The sequence below is a fragment of the Barbatula barbatula genome, assembly GCF_947034865.1.
Source record: "Barbatula barbatula genome assembly, chromosome: 4".
NCBI lineage: Eukaryota > Metazoa > Chordata > Actinopteri > Cypriniformes > Nemacheilidae > Barbatula > Barbatula barbatula.
The window spans coordinates 7,874,999-7,890,401 of NC_136768.1; the positions used below are offsets into that span (position 1 = coordinate 7,874,999).

Consider the following 15,403-nt stretch of genomic DNA (forward strand, 5'->3'; position numbering starts at 1 on the left):
AGGGAATGGCACGCAACGCTGTGATGTTATAATTCATGGCCTGTGGTGCTGTTTTTCAAAGCTCAGCCCTCAGTTATTTGATTCTCAGTAACAGGAAGTGCAATACCGAGACACCTCGATGTAAAGTGTGAATCAGACTTTAATGCTTGCAAGTCAACAAACTGATGTTTACAACCAATAAATGTTATTTTAGCTTCTTACCAACGATCTTGGGTGAATTGTTTTAATAATATATTACAAGTACACCTCAGGGAAGAGGGGGAAACGTCTTTATTTTCTTTGGAATGGAGCTTTATTGCCATTGTTTATCCTTGCGAGCTAAACAGTCTTTCATTGTTTTTGAAGCATTGTACAAAGCAAGGACACGAGCCATAAATACAAAATCAACAAAGTAAATAGGCAAAAACGTAAAATTCATGCATTTGTCTGTTTCAGCTTTGGAGCATGATAGATGGAGCCCTGCTGAAAATCTGTTCTCGGGACAACAAAGACTCCATGGATTCCTTCCACGGTGGATGGGTGACCGACCTGCACTTCTCGCCTGATAACCGAGTACTCGTCTCAACAGGAGGATACATCAAGGTTGGTTTCATGTTAGTTTCACAATATTTCCTGTATGATGATGTCATACTGTTGGCTTAACCCCCTCCATACCCTTAAACCCCATAGAGACCTTTAGATATACGGTTCCATTAATATTATTACACACATTAATATTATCAGGCGGATGTTCGCTCAATCCCTCATGTGACAGAAACACATTATCATGTCAGAAATGGTGCATCACTTGCTTCCATCAACGTTGTCACTCATTACCCATAATGCATCGGGATGTCTTTATTAATACACTCAGAGGCGTCTGTACATTGTGTAAGTGTCACAGGCCTAATGATGTTTCATCATTCATCAATCAGTCAGTTTATCAAATGTGTCTGCGACAGACTGCCCCTACGCCGCTAACCTCTGGAGCCGCTTCAGACATGTGTGTGTTTGTGTGTGTTTGGGGGGGGGGGGGGGGGTGGAGCGTGATATATCCTTCTGAGGCCCGATAATAAGCTCTGATTGATCACTGGCTGTCCTCTCTCAAGATCCCGCTGTCTGTAACATCAGATGATAAATTAATCATCACACGCGTCGCTTTCGCGTCCCCAGCCATCTTCCTCGGTGAGACTGAACCAAACCTGCTGTAAATCTGTTGCGACCACACAAAGCAAGGAGGTGGCCCGTATCACACTGCGCTTCCTGCTGGATGAGCGCTTCTGTTCCGATGCAAGAATTTACGTCCCCTGCAGGATCCAGTTATATATCAGAGCTGATATTGCGCGATGGCGGTTTTTCATTAGAATGGCACATTACGGTTCGTTCTTTATGACGGAATGGTTTCCTGTAATGGAGCCGGTGGGATACTTCACTGTTTCCTGTTCATGTCGCGTTCCTAACGCATTCCGACATATGATGCGGACAGCTGCTTCATAAACCTCATGTCACGATGCATGATGCGATCCTGTATCAATCTCTCGCATGTGGCGTTATTGTTAACAAAAACTAAATGTGTACAGTATCTTTAAGGAAGTGTTGCAAAAAGAGGCGCCTTTGTGAACAGAATATTGCGCAATGGCGCTCATGTGGGCTTTAAAGGTTCAACTTTGGCATCCTCTTCTATTCTCCATCAATCAAGTGTTACCAAAAATGTGTTTATTTCACAATGAATTGAAAAAGCCACTAGCTCTTGCTTGCTCTATAAAACACCCCGTTCTACATCATCATTCAGATGGGAGGGGTGGGTGTACGAATCGCTCTGCCCAAGCTTGTTCTGCACAGCAGATCTCAGCATCGTCTTTGATGAGGTGATCTGACTTTGTCGCTGTCATGCATCTCTGTCTTTGATGTCTGCCTTCCACGGTTTGTCAATGGCGTGTTTCTATTTGCAACGAGCCCACAGCGATGGCTGTTCCTTGACACATTATGCAGTTCAGCCCACCTGGATATCAAAACAACGCTGTATTTGATTGGTCTGTTACCATTCGCATCTATCTGCAGCCAACGTTTTCTTCTTTCAACATCATTTTGTTGAGTGCGTTTCCATCTTTTAAGCAAGCAAATATCACACAAAAAAAGTGTGATCATGTTTAGTACAATGTCATGATCATGCGGGTTTTTTATACAACAGTAGATTTAATAGTTATACCAATCATAATGCTGTTTGACCAATCAAATTTAACATACAAAATGTTATATGTTTTTTGCACCCATTTCCTACTATCTTCAGTCAAAAAGCAGATGATTTTCTGAATGTCAAACATAAAACCTAGTATTAATCCGCCATGTTTGTGAGAGCTCTCCCTTTCGCCTTTTCTCTGTCTGTCCTCATTAAGACAGCAGGACATGTTCTATCTCTGGTCCAACCCACTTTTATCCGCTGAGGGCAAACCAGCAGGGTGCCTCTTTTTTGCTTGTATTCCTTCATCTCTGCTTTTCATTTCGATCATCGGCATCGGTCCGTCTTAATCTGCACATCACTCTTTCTATCAGCCCGACGACCGTCAAGCCACGTATCAGGTCATTCTTTACTCGTGTTTTCTGCGTACGAACCGTAGACCGATCCCCGCGTGTACGTGTTCAGAGCCCTTAAATATCACATTTTGCCTTTCATTCCGAGAGGTAAATGTTTGGGGTGTGCACGTTTGAGTGATTTATAACAGCTTCTCTCCATCCTAGTACGGTTGAGCCTTCGCTCAGAAATGGAGTTGTGTATGTGTGAGGACGAAGTGTTCCGCTGCGTGAGACCAAAATATTTCTTGGAGGAGAGAAGAAGAGCATGAGGTCAGCCAGGATATTACACTTTTACGGTAGAACAAGCTTAACTGCAGTAAATCACGCCACACGTGAAAAGCTATGCTCCACGCACACACAAACATCAAAATTTCAAGAGAATTCACTATCCACTAATATACATAAAAATACAAAGCAAGCACAAAGAAATGTTGGATACAATATTACATTTTTGTAATATTGAACTGTTGAAGTTGCAATCCGTATCTTATAAATAAAAAAATATGCTTTTCAGCCAGTATATGAATATGAAGTTACGGATTGCATCTTGAATCAATACTTGTATGCAATAAATGTTTATAGTGTATGTATACTTATCTGTTTCTGTTGCCTCAACACAATGCATTCTGGGATCGCATCATGAAGGTTCTCTTTAATCTGACCGAAATGAGGTTACTCATTTTAGGCAGCAAAATTAAGTTGAAACACCTTTTTCATCACCTGTTATACTTGAAAATTCTGCATCATGCGGTTGCTTACTGGGTTTTGAAATGTTGCTCATTCTCTCGAGGTTTGTTCTGCGCTTTGAAGACCCAGAGTAATTCACACACATCAGCTCAGGGGCATTCAGACCTTCACCTCTACCAAACAGAGAGCTTTTATCACAACGGTTTATTGCTTGGAGTCCCACAGCAGCGTTCAACTGCAAATGAGAGACTCCTTATTTCCTTTGTCTGGTTCTGCTGTCAAACAACAGGGGGGGAAACATGTTGGATTGTTTTATTGCTCCATCTACTCTTGGGGGTATAAGACACAGCGGTGGAAAACCGCCTGTGTTTTGGCCATGCTGTCGAGTTTTTCAGATGTTCACTGAGGTGTGCGGAAGTGTCATTTAACAAGCGAGATTGTCTCGAGTTTATGTCCCACGGTTACACATGTCGGTTCAGCACACACCGTCGTTTTGTCGTGGAATATGTGACACTGGAGTCATTTATTCAGCTTGTACTGTGATTCAAAGGAAAGGTTGTTAAAGGGACGGTTCATCCAAAAATGAAAATTCATTCATCGTTTACTCTCCCTCATGTCATTTCACAGAGACATTTCTCAAAATATTTTCTTTTTAGGAGTCATATACAGGTTTTGTTGGGGACTCAATGATGACAATTTTGGGGGCTGAACTATCCCTTTAAATTCTTGATGTGATTTTTTCTGTTTGGGTAACTATCCCTTTAATTCGCTTGTAAAAATATTCTGCATGCCCTTTCTAGCTCCCATCCCTGGTGTACCTGATGTAACATCCTGCATTTTACTGTCGTCCAGAGGAGAGACGCTCGACTTTGAGTAAGATTGCTTCTGTCAGACTCTGGCCATTTTGGCATAAGAGACAGAAGACAACCTTGAGTTAAGAAACAAATTCACAGACGGCACCTCATAAACATTCTCTTTGAAACCTGAGCACCAGACAGACTTACCTTCTGCGAGAAGAGACTTACAAAAAAGAACTGTGGATTTCAAAGCCTGTGAATTGTCATGATTTTTATTGCCTCTAAAGCCTCAATGTTGGCTTGATAGTGATCCAAATTGTGACCTTCGGGCACACACGCGCAGACACTGGTGCCATGGCTCAGGGATTTGGTCATGACTCCTGGCAGATGACCTGTCAGAGTGTGTTCACACAGGAAAGATACTATAGAGGGCTGACAGCACTGTATACACTCCATTTCACACAACACACATGCACAGAGAGAGAAAGAGAGAGAGAGGAGATGAAAACAAACAGCAATAGAGAAAGGAGAGAGAGCAATTGTGGAGAAAAGAAATTGTTTGCATCAATTTGTAAGCTTTTGGCCTCTTAAATGAATTATTTAGCTTTGGAGTGTTTGTGTGAGGTTTTCTCTTATGTAATCTGGCTTTAAGCAAAATAAGCGACTGTGTAGTCTAGAGACACATGATAAACAAACACAATGAATGCCATTTTTCATTACACATAGACTCTGTTACACAGATACGAGAACAGTGCTGCACGTATGCATGATTTGTATGTGCACTTACATTTATTCATTTAGCAGATGCTTTCACCCAAACCAATCTAGAGACAAAGAGTTTGTGTGTTTGGCTGGTTAGCATGACCCGGTTAGCTTTTGGCGCTAGATGTTAAAGGGACAGTTCACCCAAAAATGTCTTTGTTTTGATGAACACTGAAAGATATTTGGAAGAATGCTTGTAACCAAACGTCTTGGCCATCATTGACTACCATAGTAGTCAAAAAAATACAATTTACATTTACATTTACATTTAGTCATTTAGCAGACGCTTTTATCCAAAGCGACTTACAGATGAGGAAACATTGGAAGCAATTATAACAACATAGGCAACGAAAATACATAAGTGCATCAAACTAGTCCATTAAAGCCTAGCACAGTATAAAAGCTAAGAATAGTGAGGTTAGTATTTTTTTTTTTTTTTTTTTTTTTAAGAAGGAAAGGGAAGAGAATTAGGAAAAACTCAATCAGCAACGTGTTGACGGAAGAGATGCGTTTTTAGGTGTTTTTTAAAGATGGCAACCGAGTCTGCTGATCTTGTAGCAGCTGGTAGATCATTCCACCAATGTGGAACAGATCCAGTGAAGGTACGGGAGAGTGACTTTTTTCCTTTTTGGGATGGTACCACTAGTCGTTGTTCCTTTGCAGACCGCAGTGATCTGGCAGGAACATAGATCTGCATTAGCGAGTGGAGATACGATGGTGCAGATCCGGTGTTGGTCTTGTAGGCCAGGAGCAAAGCCTTGAACTTTATGCGGGCGGCAACAGGGAGCCAGTGGTAGTTAATGGTGGCCATGAACTGTTTGGTTACAAGCATTCTTCCAAATATATTTGTCTGTGTTCATTAGAACAAAGTAATTTATACAGATATGGAACAACTCGAGGGTGAGTAAATGAGGACAGCATTTCTGTTTTGTTTGAACTGTTCCTTTAAAACTACACTGTAGCATTGCACTAAATTGATGACTGTTCAGTAGAATGTGTTTATAAACTACCGGCAAGCAACATACAGACCACAAATATTATATTACTGTCGATTTTGTGGAGATGCAGTGACAGTGCAGAGCGGCGAAGCACATGTTAAAATCCTCTCGAGGGACTTGCATCTCTAAATCCATTATGCATAAATCAAAGCAGATGAGAAATAAATATGATGGGAATGATCGGGACGGATGGATTGATTTCTTGGTTTCACATCTCCTTGCTTAGAAACGAGAGTACAAGCAGAAGCTGTTCAAAATGAGAAGCAGTACAGGCTGTGCTACCAGACCAGATTTAACTTGAGCACTGGGAGAGAACAATGCTTAAACGGGAGTTCGCGGTGAAGTGTTGTAGAGAACCTGTTTTACTCTGTGAAATGCAAGAATGTGAATTAAGTGGTGGAGAAAGAGTAACTGAAGCTGTGGTTTGAACATTGTGTTTGGATGTAGGTTGGAAGTTCATTCCATCACAGAGAGACAGCGAGCGCGGCGGAATATGTGTTTTTCAGGTTAATGTGAAGATAAGACTCTTTTATGTGTGCTCTGTATATGCATGCATAGTGGCTTTAAAGCAAACCGAGGTGTGTGTAATACGTACATTGCTACTATTTATGATGGCAGATGACAAACTAGTTTATGTGACTTCGAGACCCAGATGTTTCTTTAGGAATCTTCTCACTTGTCACCCTCATCACCCAGGAATATTAAATATCTTATGTCCAATTTTAATGCAAACATTTTCCTCCCTTCTAAGCTTATGATACAGTATCTTTGCCTCAGCGTTCTTGCTAAATCAAACCGGTATGGTGTTTGTACACTCATCTAGACATTTCAGTTGTACCGTTTCCATGATAAAGGGTGATGCTAATTGAACTGTGGAAGTTAATACTTGTTTTAATACGGATAGCCCTTCAAAGGACAGTTCACCCAGAAATGGTTCCTCGTTTACTTACCCTCTTGTCTTTGCACACAAAAGATTTTTGGAAGAACATTGGTACCAAACAAAAATGTCCCCCACTGGCTTCAATTGTATGGAAACAAACCAAAGAGACACTTCTCAAAAAATCAGCTTTTATGTTTATTGGTGCAAGAGGTAGACAAGTCAAATTATAATGAGTTTTTCTTTTGGGTGAACTGTTGATAATAGTTGATAATACTCAAGCAATATAATTATCACAATGACTACAGTATCAACACAATAGCACAGCACAGTCATTTTTTTATTCTCCTGTTTTACTCAGACATGTCAGTCTTTGGATGCAAAATAGGATGTGATTGCTGTTTGGTGTTGACCTTAGAGAAAATCTGCTCTGCGTCCGGAAGTGGGCTGATGATGCAGTCTGGGCACCGCAGGCGGGGAACCAAAGCGAACAAGCTGGTGCAGGGTTGATGTAGCCACAGTGCTCTTGGGCATGTCGCTCAAATCCACATCTGCCTGCTGGGTCAGAGGATGACAGCTGACCTCTGACCCCTCTCACTTTTTATATGCTTTTGTGTGTGAAGATGTCACATCTCTGGAAGAGATATCTTCTTGCTCATTGACTTGAGTGAAATCTTCTTACTGGAAAACGCATTTCCCTTTTTTCCTCTCTTATCATTAATCCAACAGAAGTTTGATCTCTCACCAGTCTTAATCCAGTTCTCCTATTTCTACCCTCATTTTCTTACGATATCACGGTCTGGTCCTCTCCCCTCCCTTTTCCCACTACTCCTCCAACCGTTCCAAACCCACCCACCCAGCCTTTCTTACGTCCCTTTATTTTATACGGACCACACAAACATAATAATGCTGTCTGTCAACTCTGAGAAACTTTGCTGCCTTTATTATTGATTCTTGAATGCGTGGCACAGTCACGCATTTGGATATCATAAGAAGAATAGACTGGAAGGTCAAGTGCCTCCATATCTTGCTTGTGATGTCATCTGCTGAACAGTTTAAGGGATAGTTCACCCAGATTAAAAATAATGTCATAATCATTTCTCACCCTCAAATTGTTCCAAACCTGTATACATTTCTGTGTTCTGCTAAACACAAAGGAAGATATTTGGAAGAAGGTCAGTAACCTAACAGATCTCATCCCCGATTGACTCTCATAGTATTTAATTTCCTTACTATGGCAGTAAATGGGGGATGAGATCAGTTTGGTTACTGACATTCTTCCAAATATCTTCCCTTTTGTTCCTCAGAACACAAAAATGTATACAGGTTTGGAACTACCTGAGGGTGAGTAAATGATCACAGAATTTCCCTGTTTGGGTGAACTATCCCTATTCACATGTAGCCCCGCCCCCAATGGCATGCTATTGGTTAAGTTGGAAAGGGATGCGTGAAGTCAAAATATTAGTATTATTGTTTTAATATTTACATAACAACCACAAATGTTAATGAACATTTAAATGTTTTCTAAATATACTCATCTTTAATAAGCATTATAAAGATTTAAGGTCTGTAAATGTTCTTTGTTCATGTAGCTACTATTGGCAGGTGTTGCAGAAAATGTGTTTTGCAATATGTCCACTCTCTCAGAGGCCAAGGGAGGATAATATAAAACAAGTGTGGAGAAAGCCGGATTTGGCCTTACCCTGGTGAATAATTAAAGCAGGTCTGGTTCCTTTTCTAGTGACATTTTACTTTGTTGCATAATAGCACTTCTCTTCCATTCTGCTCTGTTTTGACATAGTATATAATTAAGTTTGCACATATTTATATACCCTACGCATATATGCATATTCCGAAATGTGAAGTTGATTGTGTTTGGAAATGGACAGAAAATGACTCTTCCATCTGCTGTCTTATTTGGTCTGTTGTCGTCATGTTGATGATGGGGGGGCTCTGACACAAAATAATGCGGATGCCATTGCATTTTTATCTCTTTATTTCATCAAAACAGACACATCTGCGCCAAAGCATCCATTTGCATGCAGCACATTATCTTATTCGCCATATGCACTCATACTTTAGGCACCTAGTTTCTTTCTATGGCACGGGGCGACTTATTTTCCTCCTGTTCAGCCAGATGGAAGACTGAATCATTTTTAGTTGTATTCAGATGGGACTGTTTTCCCTGAGGAGGTTAGGAAGATGATTCACAGTCATACTTGAATCAGATTGTAACATCGGTAAGTTGAATCACAACGTCAGTAAATTTTTTTAGTGTGCATGGTTTAGATGGGATTTTTTGTCTTAGACGACCCCTTGGAGGAACTTATTCTTATTCAAATCTGAATTTCTTGTGATTGGATAGGCACGCGGACATTTTTATTATTTACCATATACAAATACTGTAATAAATGCTGGGTTTCTTTCATTGGGTCAAAAAGCTGGGCCAAGGGAGGTGGTAGGAAGGCTCAGACGAAACACAGGATAATTCCCAAAAGGATTTTTATTAAAGCATATGAAGAGGTTTGGGGTGACAAACCCATAAATTATAACGTGAGTCAAAAATAAACACAAAAAAGGAATAACATAACTGTACATTCAGAATTCTAGGTACCCACTTGTTCAAACTGACTATGAACAAAACATCTGCTGTAGTAGCAAAACCGACACTAGGTATAACACACTGTCACCCTCCTCTCTCTCGAGTGTCTAAGAGAGACTGACTTAAATAGACCAGGTTAAGCACTGGAACATACCATTCTAAAATCAAATACAAATCAAAAAGAGGAAAATTGTATTAATATGAATCAGGAAGAAAATAGCACGCTTAAATATAAGTAATATACTCTCCTAACCAATAATCACTGAAACAGCTTTCCTCCAGCCATTTTAACAAAAAGAAGAAAAGCAGCCCCACTTATTGTAACGTGGTTCCTTACGGCCCTTTAAATCTGCATCTGGGAGAGCACCCGACCTTTAGGAAGACGCACAGCAACCTGAAGCAGGCGTCAGTGGTGCCAACAACCCAAGAAAGCAGGTGTTAACCAGCACCAAATACATCCGCCTTACTGTTCAAACAAACTCAATAAATGCTAAAGTAAAAAGAATGTGTATTGTCATTATTTTATAATAACTAAAACACAGGCATCCTCATAAACCAGTTATTATGATAATCATGTTCAAAATGGTTTCCCTTACTGTTTACTGTAACATGCTATAACCAGCATGACATACAAACTACTGTAACATGCTATAACCAGCATGACATACAAACTATGTGAATTGATTGACACTTGTTGCACTACTACATCAAACATAACTACGGTGACGATGCCATACCGCATCTTATCATCACAGGCACACACGTTGGGCTAAATCAACCCAGAATAAGTTCCTATTTGACCGAACAATGGCTTTAACAACGCAGCATAGGTTAATTTACAACCCAACAGTTAGGTTTGTCCTTTATGACCCAGCGCTTGGTTGAAAAATAACACAAAATGTTTTAGTCTAATGTAAGTTTTCTTGTTTTTAGATGTATGTCACTCATATTTAAGTATAATTGCTTAGAAGTGTGTATAAACAGCAATGGATGACATCATCTTTAAAAAGGTTTCACTGTTGAGAACTGTTTCAAGTATGACTGGGCTGAAATAATCGTCTGGCCGCATCTCTATCACCATCTTCAAGCCTCACACGCAGCAGGACATGATCTCATAACATATAATTCAATGTCTCCAGCACCATCTGTGTGGGCATGAATGAATGGCTATGTTATGATGGAGTGGGATTATGTGTATGTGTGTGTTGGGGGGGCCAGAGGTAGCGCTTACTCTTTTGTGCTGACCTCTCATTGTTATTACTTGGATGCAAGAAAACATTTCTAAAAGGAAATCTGCTTTACCCGCACGCAGCAATCTTGTGTCTCTCTCTGGATGTTCTTTATTGGGAGGTTGGTACAGAGAGCAGCTGGCTTTGTGTCGGTGGTAAGATTTCCACGTGAAGCCGTAAATTCGGCTGAACGAGCCTGTTAGATGCAAATGAGATGCAATAATTCAGTCATAGGGCTCCGTGATTAATGAGTCCGACGGGGGCCGAGTTTGCGTGCATGCTTGTGGAGGCTGTAAAAACAAGCTCGGTGTTTGAAGGCATCTGTTGTCATCGTCACTGACGGCCGGTAGCTGCGCGATGGCCTCATTTTTTCAGCTTGCCGAAGTCACAACAGTTGTGCTACTGAGCTGTACGGTATAAAAACTCATTTTGCCCTTGTTAACAGGTTTTTAACAGTATTTTGTTCCTTTCAACAACTTGCGGGTGAGTGAATGATGAGAAGGATACAAATAAAGAACATTCTAAAGGCATTTTTTTAACATTTTCAATCTGATTGAAGTGTTTTGTTGGTTGTAGTATGTTGAAACATATGTGAAGTGTAAAAAACGAAAGTTTTTATGGACCAGTGTTCTACTAAGTGGTCTACAGAAGCAATTGCTTGTGGGACAATCTCAAAATCGACCATTCACAGTTCATTTTCAGTGTCTTGGGCGTGCTGACGCTCTGACGTAGATTGAAATCTTATCTTGTATTTAATGAATAATCATGTTATTTAAACATGTCATCTGGCTGCGTGTCTGAGCGAATGAACTGCACAGTTTAACGTGCTACACGCGTGATGCTCGTGAGTTTTTCTGCGTCTGCGCTGTATGAGGACATGAACACATGAACATAATCTCCATGTTCGTTAAACTGAGAGTTTATTTCATGAACATGTTATTGTTTGAGTGAAGAAACAGACATGCTACAAAATAAGAGTCTTCCGACAACCTGCCAAAATAAAAGTTAACCACAGTATTTTTATGTGGACATATATATTACTATTTAGTAGTAAAAAAAGAACTAAAACTAAATTATATAAACAAAATGCATCATGCATAACCTGAAGTTGAAGTTATTCTTTCTATTTTTATTCATGTTTCTTATTTATATTTTATTGCACTTTGAATGTAATATGGTAATGGCATGTACTAAATGGGTTTAGTTTTCACACATATGTTAAAGATTCGACCGCTGCAGCCCTAGATTCCACACTTTGGAGCGTTTTATGTTGTCATATTTATTGAGCTGTGTCAGATATATCCAACAGTATTCCTTTAAAATACAATATCCTATAAATGACGAAAGGCTGTTATTTGACTATAGCTTCCTGTACATTTTGCTTTTGCAGTGGTGGAGCGTGGACACAGGAGAGGCACTGCAGACGTTCTACACAATGGGAGCCAATTTGAAGAAAATGCACGTGTCATCTGACTTCAGCACTTTCGTCACCATCGACAGTATCGGCATCCTCTACATGTTAAGAAAAGTGGAGGGAGGCAGGGCCTGAAGGAATTCCCCGCACAGTGTCTGGAACATTTTTAAACAATCTTTTTGATGCTCTTAAGAACAATGAAGGAAACTTCTCTCACTTTGTTTCTGGACTTTTAGGCACTTTAAATCATATACGTTATGAGGTTTTTGAAAATCACCTGTCTTGCGAGCGGGTTTCATATCTTGTATGAACAGTCAATGCCTTTCTGGGACAATCGTAGTTTCTTGTTGATATGGTAATTGAACACAAGTAGCCTATGACCCACATTAATGCAAACCCTCCCTTGTATATTCATCTTTTTTTAGAATGCCTAAGCATTTCACTGAGCCCATGCATTTGAATATGACTTAACGCCTTAATATTCCTCAAAATACATCTGAAAAAGGCACATCCTTAGTGACGTGCCACAGTTTTTAACAGTTTTGCATAAGGCTCAGGTTCGATTAGGGATTTGTAAAAGCTGTGACCAGTGTTTCATGCAGGGGCATTAAAACCAACTCCCAAATTAATGCAGGCCTTTGTGCCACGATATGTCCTTTCAATGGCTGTGGACTGCATTTTTCTGAACGGGTGCTTTCGATGCAGTCAGGCTTCCAGGATGTAGCACTGTAGGACAGGCAAGTGCCACAGAAGAAACGCAAGCAGTCTATTCAACACTTTTTAAATCAATGTAATTCCATATTTGGTGCTTGTAAGGAAATGTGACGTCCACTGTCCACTGAAAATAAAAGTTGTTGTTGTATACTCAGGTGAAATCTGAGCAAGTGTAATTTTTGGTTACTTTTTTTACATACTTTTCCTGGAGTCTTATATCATCTTGTCCAGACACTAGATTTTGCCACGGATCACTTGCTGACACCCATGGCTCAATGCCAAAGTGTCTCCCACCAGTACTGCCTTTGTTAATGGTAGTCTAGGAGATGAGGTAACAGTAACTTTAGTAATAAAATAAAATAAATACCAATGCCACACCACTGCTGCAGTCAGTTATTGGTAGAACTTTTGAATCCCAACGCATTTATGGTTTTTTTGCAACGTTAAACAGGGATTTTTACCCAAAATAATGCGCCACGCTACTGCCAAAATGGGTTAGTGGTAGAACTTTCGTGCATTGTACATGAAAGTTGTGGTTTGAACCCCATAACATTTAAGGTTCTTTAGGAATATTAAACAAGGAAGGGATTGTTACCAAAAATTAACATCATTGGTTGAAGTCTGTTACATTTAAGGTTCTTTAGGAATATTAAACAAGGAAGGGATTGTTACCAAAAATTAACATCATTGGTTGAAGTCTGTTACATTTAAGGTTCTTTAGGAATATTAAACAAGGAAGGGATTGTTACCAAAAAATTAAGTCAACGAGCCACTGCCGCAGTGGCTTAGTGGTAAAACTTTCTAACTTGAAATTTGAAGCCCTAAGCATTTACGTTTTTTTTACCAATATTAAACAGGGATTGTTACCAAAAATTTACGGCGTCACGCCACTGCCACAGTGGCTTAGTGGTAGAACTTTCGTGCATTGTACATGGAAGTTGTGGTTCGAGCCCCCACTACATTTAAGGTTCTTTAGGAATATTAAATAAGGAAGGGATTGTTACCAAAAAAAGTCGACGAGCCACTGCCGCAGTGGCTTAGTGGTAAAACTTTCTAACTTGAAATTTGAAGCCCTAAGCATTTACGTTTTTTTTACCAATATTAAACATGCATTGTTACAAAAAAATTACGGCGTCACGCCACTGCCACAGTGGCTTAGTGGTAGAACTTCCGTGCATTGCACATGAAAGTTGTGGTTCGAGCCCCCACTACATTTAAGGTTCTTTAGGAATATTAAACAAGGAAGGGATTATTACCAAAAAAAAAGTCGACGAGCCACTGCCGCAGTGGCTTAGTGGTAAAACTTTCTAACTTGAAATTTGAAGCCCTTAGCATTTACGTTTTTTTTTTTACCAATATTAAACAGGGATTGTTACCAAAGATTTACATCGTCACGCAACTGCCACAGTGGCTTAGTGGTAGAATTTTCGTGCATTGTATAAGGAAGTTGTGGTTCGAGCTCCCCTACATTTAAGGTTCTTTAGGAATATGGAGCAAGGAAGGGATTGTTACCAAAAAATTAAGTCAACAAGCCACTGCCGCAGTGGCTTAGTAATAAAACTTTCTAACTTGAAATTTGAAGCCCTAAGCATTTACGTTTTTTTTACCAATATTAAACAGGGATTGTTACCAAAAATTTACGGCGTCACGCCACTGCCACAGTGGCTTAGTGGTAGAACTTTCGTGCATTGTACATGGAAGTTGTGGTTCGAGCCCCCACTACATTTAAGGTTCTTTAGGAATATTAAATAAGGAAGGGATTGTTACCAAAAAAAGTCGACGAGCCACTGCCGCAGTGGCTTAGTGGTAAAACTTTCTAACTTGAAATTTGACGGAGGACCAGGTGGTTCAGGGTTCAAGGCCAGGTTGTTAAGAGTTGCATTCTTCTGCATTTTCCCCATGTCTCTAAAACGTAAAGCGCAAGACGAACACGCCTGGAGAACTGTCTCAAGTGTGCAGGTCACAGTGGCTCAGTGGTAAGAGCACTGACAGAGGGTTCAGGGTTCAAGGCCAGGTTGTTAAGAGTTTGCATTCTTCTGCATTTTCCCCATGTCTCTAAAACGTAAAGCACAAGACGAACACGCCTGGAGAACTGTCCCAGGTGTGCAGATCCCATTGGCTCAGTGGTAAGAGCACTGACAGAGGACCAGGTGGTTCGGGGTTCAAGACCAGGTTGTTAAGAGTTTGCATTCTTCTGCATTTTCCCCATGTCTCTAAAGCGTAAAGCGCAAGACGAAAACGCCTGGAGAACTGTCCCAGGTGTGCAGATCCCAGTGGCTCAGTGGTAAGAGCACTGACAGAGGACCATGTGGTTCGGGGTTCAAGGCCAGGTTGTTAAGAGTTTGCATTCTTCTGCATTTTCCCCATGTCTCTAAAGCGTAAAGTGCAAGACGAACACGCCTGGAGAACTGTCTCAAGTCTGCAGATCCCAGTGGCTCAGTGGTAAGAGCACTGACAGAGGACCAGGTGGTTCGGGGTTCAAGGCCAGGTTGTTAAGAAGTTGCATGCTTCTGCATTTTCCCCATGTCTCTAAAACGTAAAGCGCAAGACGAAAACGCCTGGAGAACTGTCCCAGGTGTGCAGATCCCAGTGGCTCAGTGGTAAGAGCACTGACAGAGGACCAGGTGGTTCGGGGTTCAAGGCCAGGTTGTTAAGAGTTTGCATTCTTCTGCATTTTCCCCATGTCTCTAAAGCGTAAAGCGCAAGACGAACACGCCTGGAGAACTGTCTCAAGTGTGCAGATCCCAGTGGCTCAGTGGTAAGAGCACTG

At 40.6% G+C, this 15,403-nt stretch overlaps 1 protein-coding gene and 1 long non-coding RNA gene across 3 annotated transcripts in view; one reads left to right on the plus strand and one right to left on the minus strand.

The window, feature by feature from the left end:
* Positions 1-12,797, plus strand: part of apaf1 (apoptotic peptidase activating factor 1) — a 29,057-nt gene extending 16,260 nt beyond the window's left edge. For both annotated transcript variants that reach the window (XM_079454210.1, XM_079454209.1), the window contains exons 26-27: positions 436-582; positions 11,896-12,797. In XM_079454210.1, coding sequence (XP_079310336.1) covers positions 436-582; positions 11,896-12,054 — 306 coding nt within the window. In that variant the 3' untranslated portion in view covers positions 12,055-12,797. The remainder of the gene's footprint in view (positions 1-435; positions 583-11,895) is intronic.
* The window catches only part of LOC306892874, a 30,319-nt gene continuing 23,590 nt past the window's right edge, over positions 8,675-15,403 (minus strand). Inside the window, exons 3-5 of the long non-coding RNA XR_013786512.1 lie at positions 12,834-12,952; positions 9,916-12,757; positions 8,675-9,878 (exon numbers count right to left, since the gene is read on the minus strand). This is a non-coding gene — a long non-coding RNA (uncharacterized lncRNA). The remainder of the gene's footprint in view (positions 9,879-9,915; positions 12,758-12,833; positions 12,953-15,403) is intronic.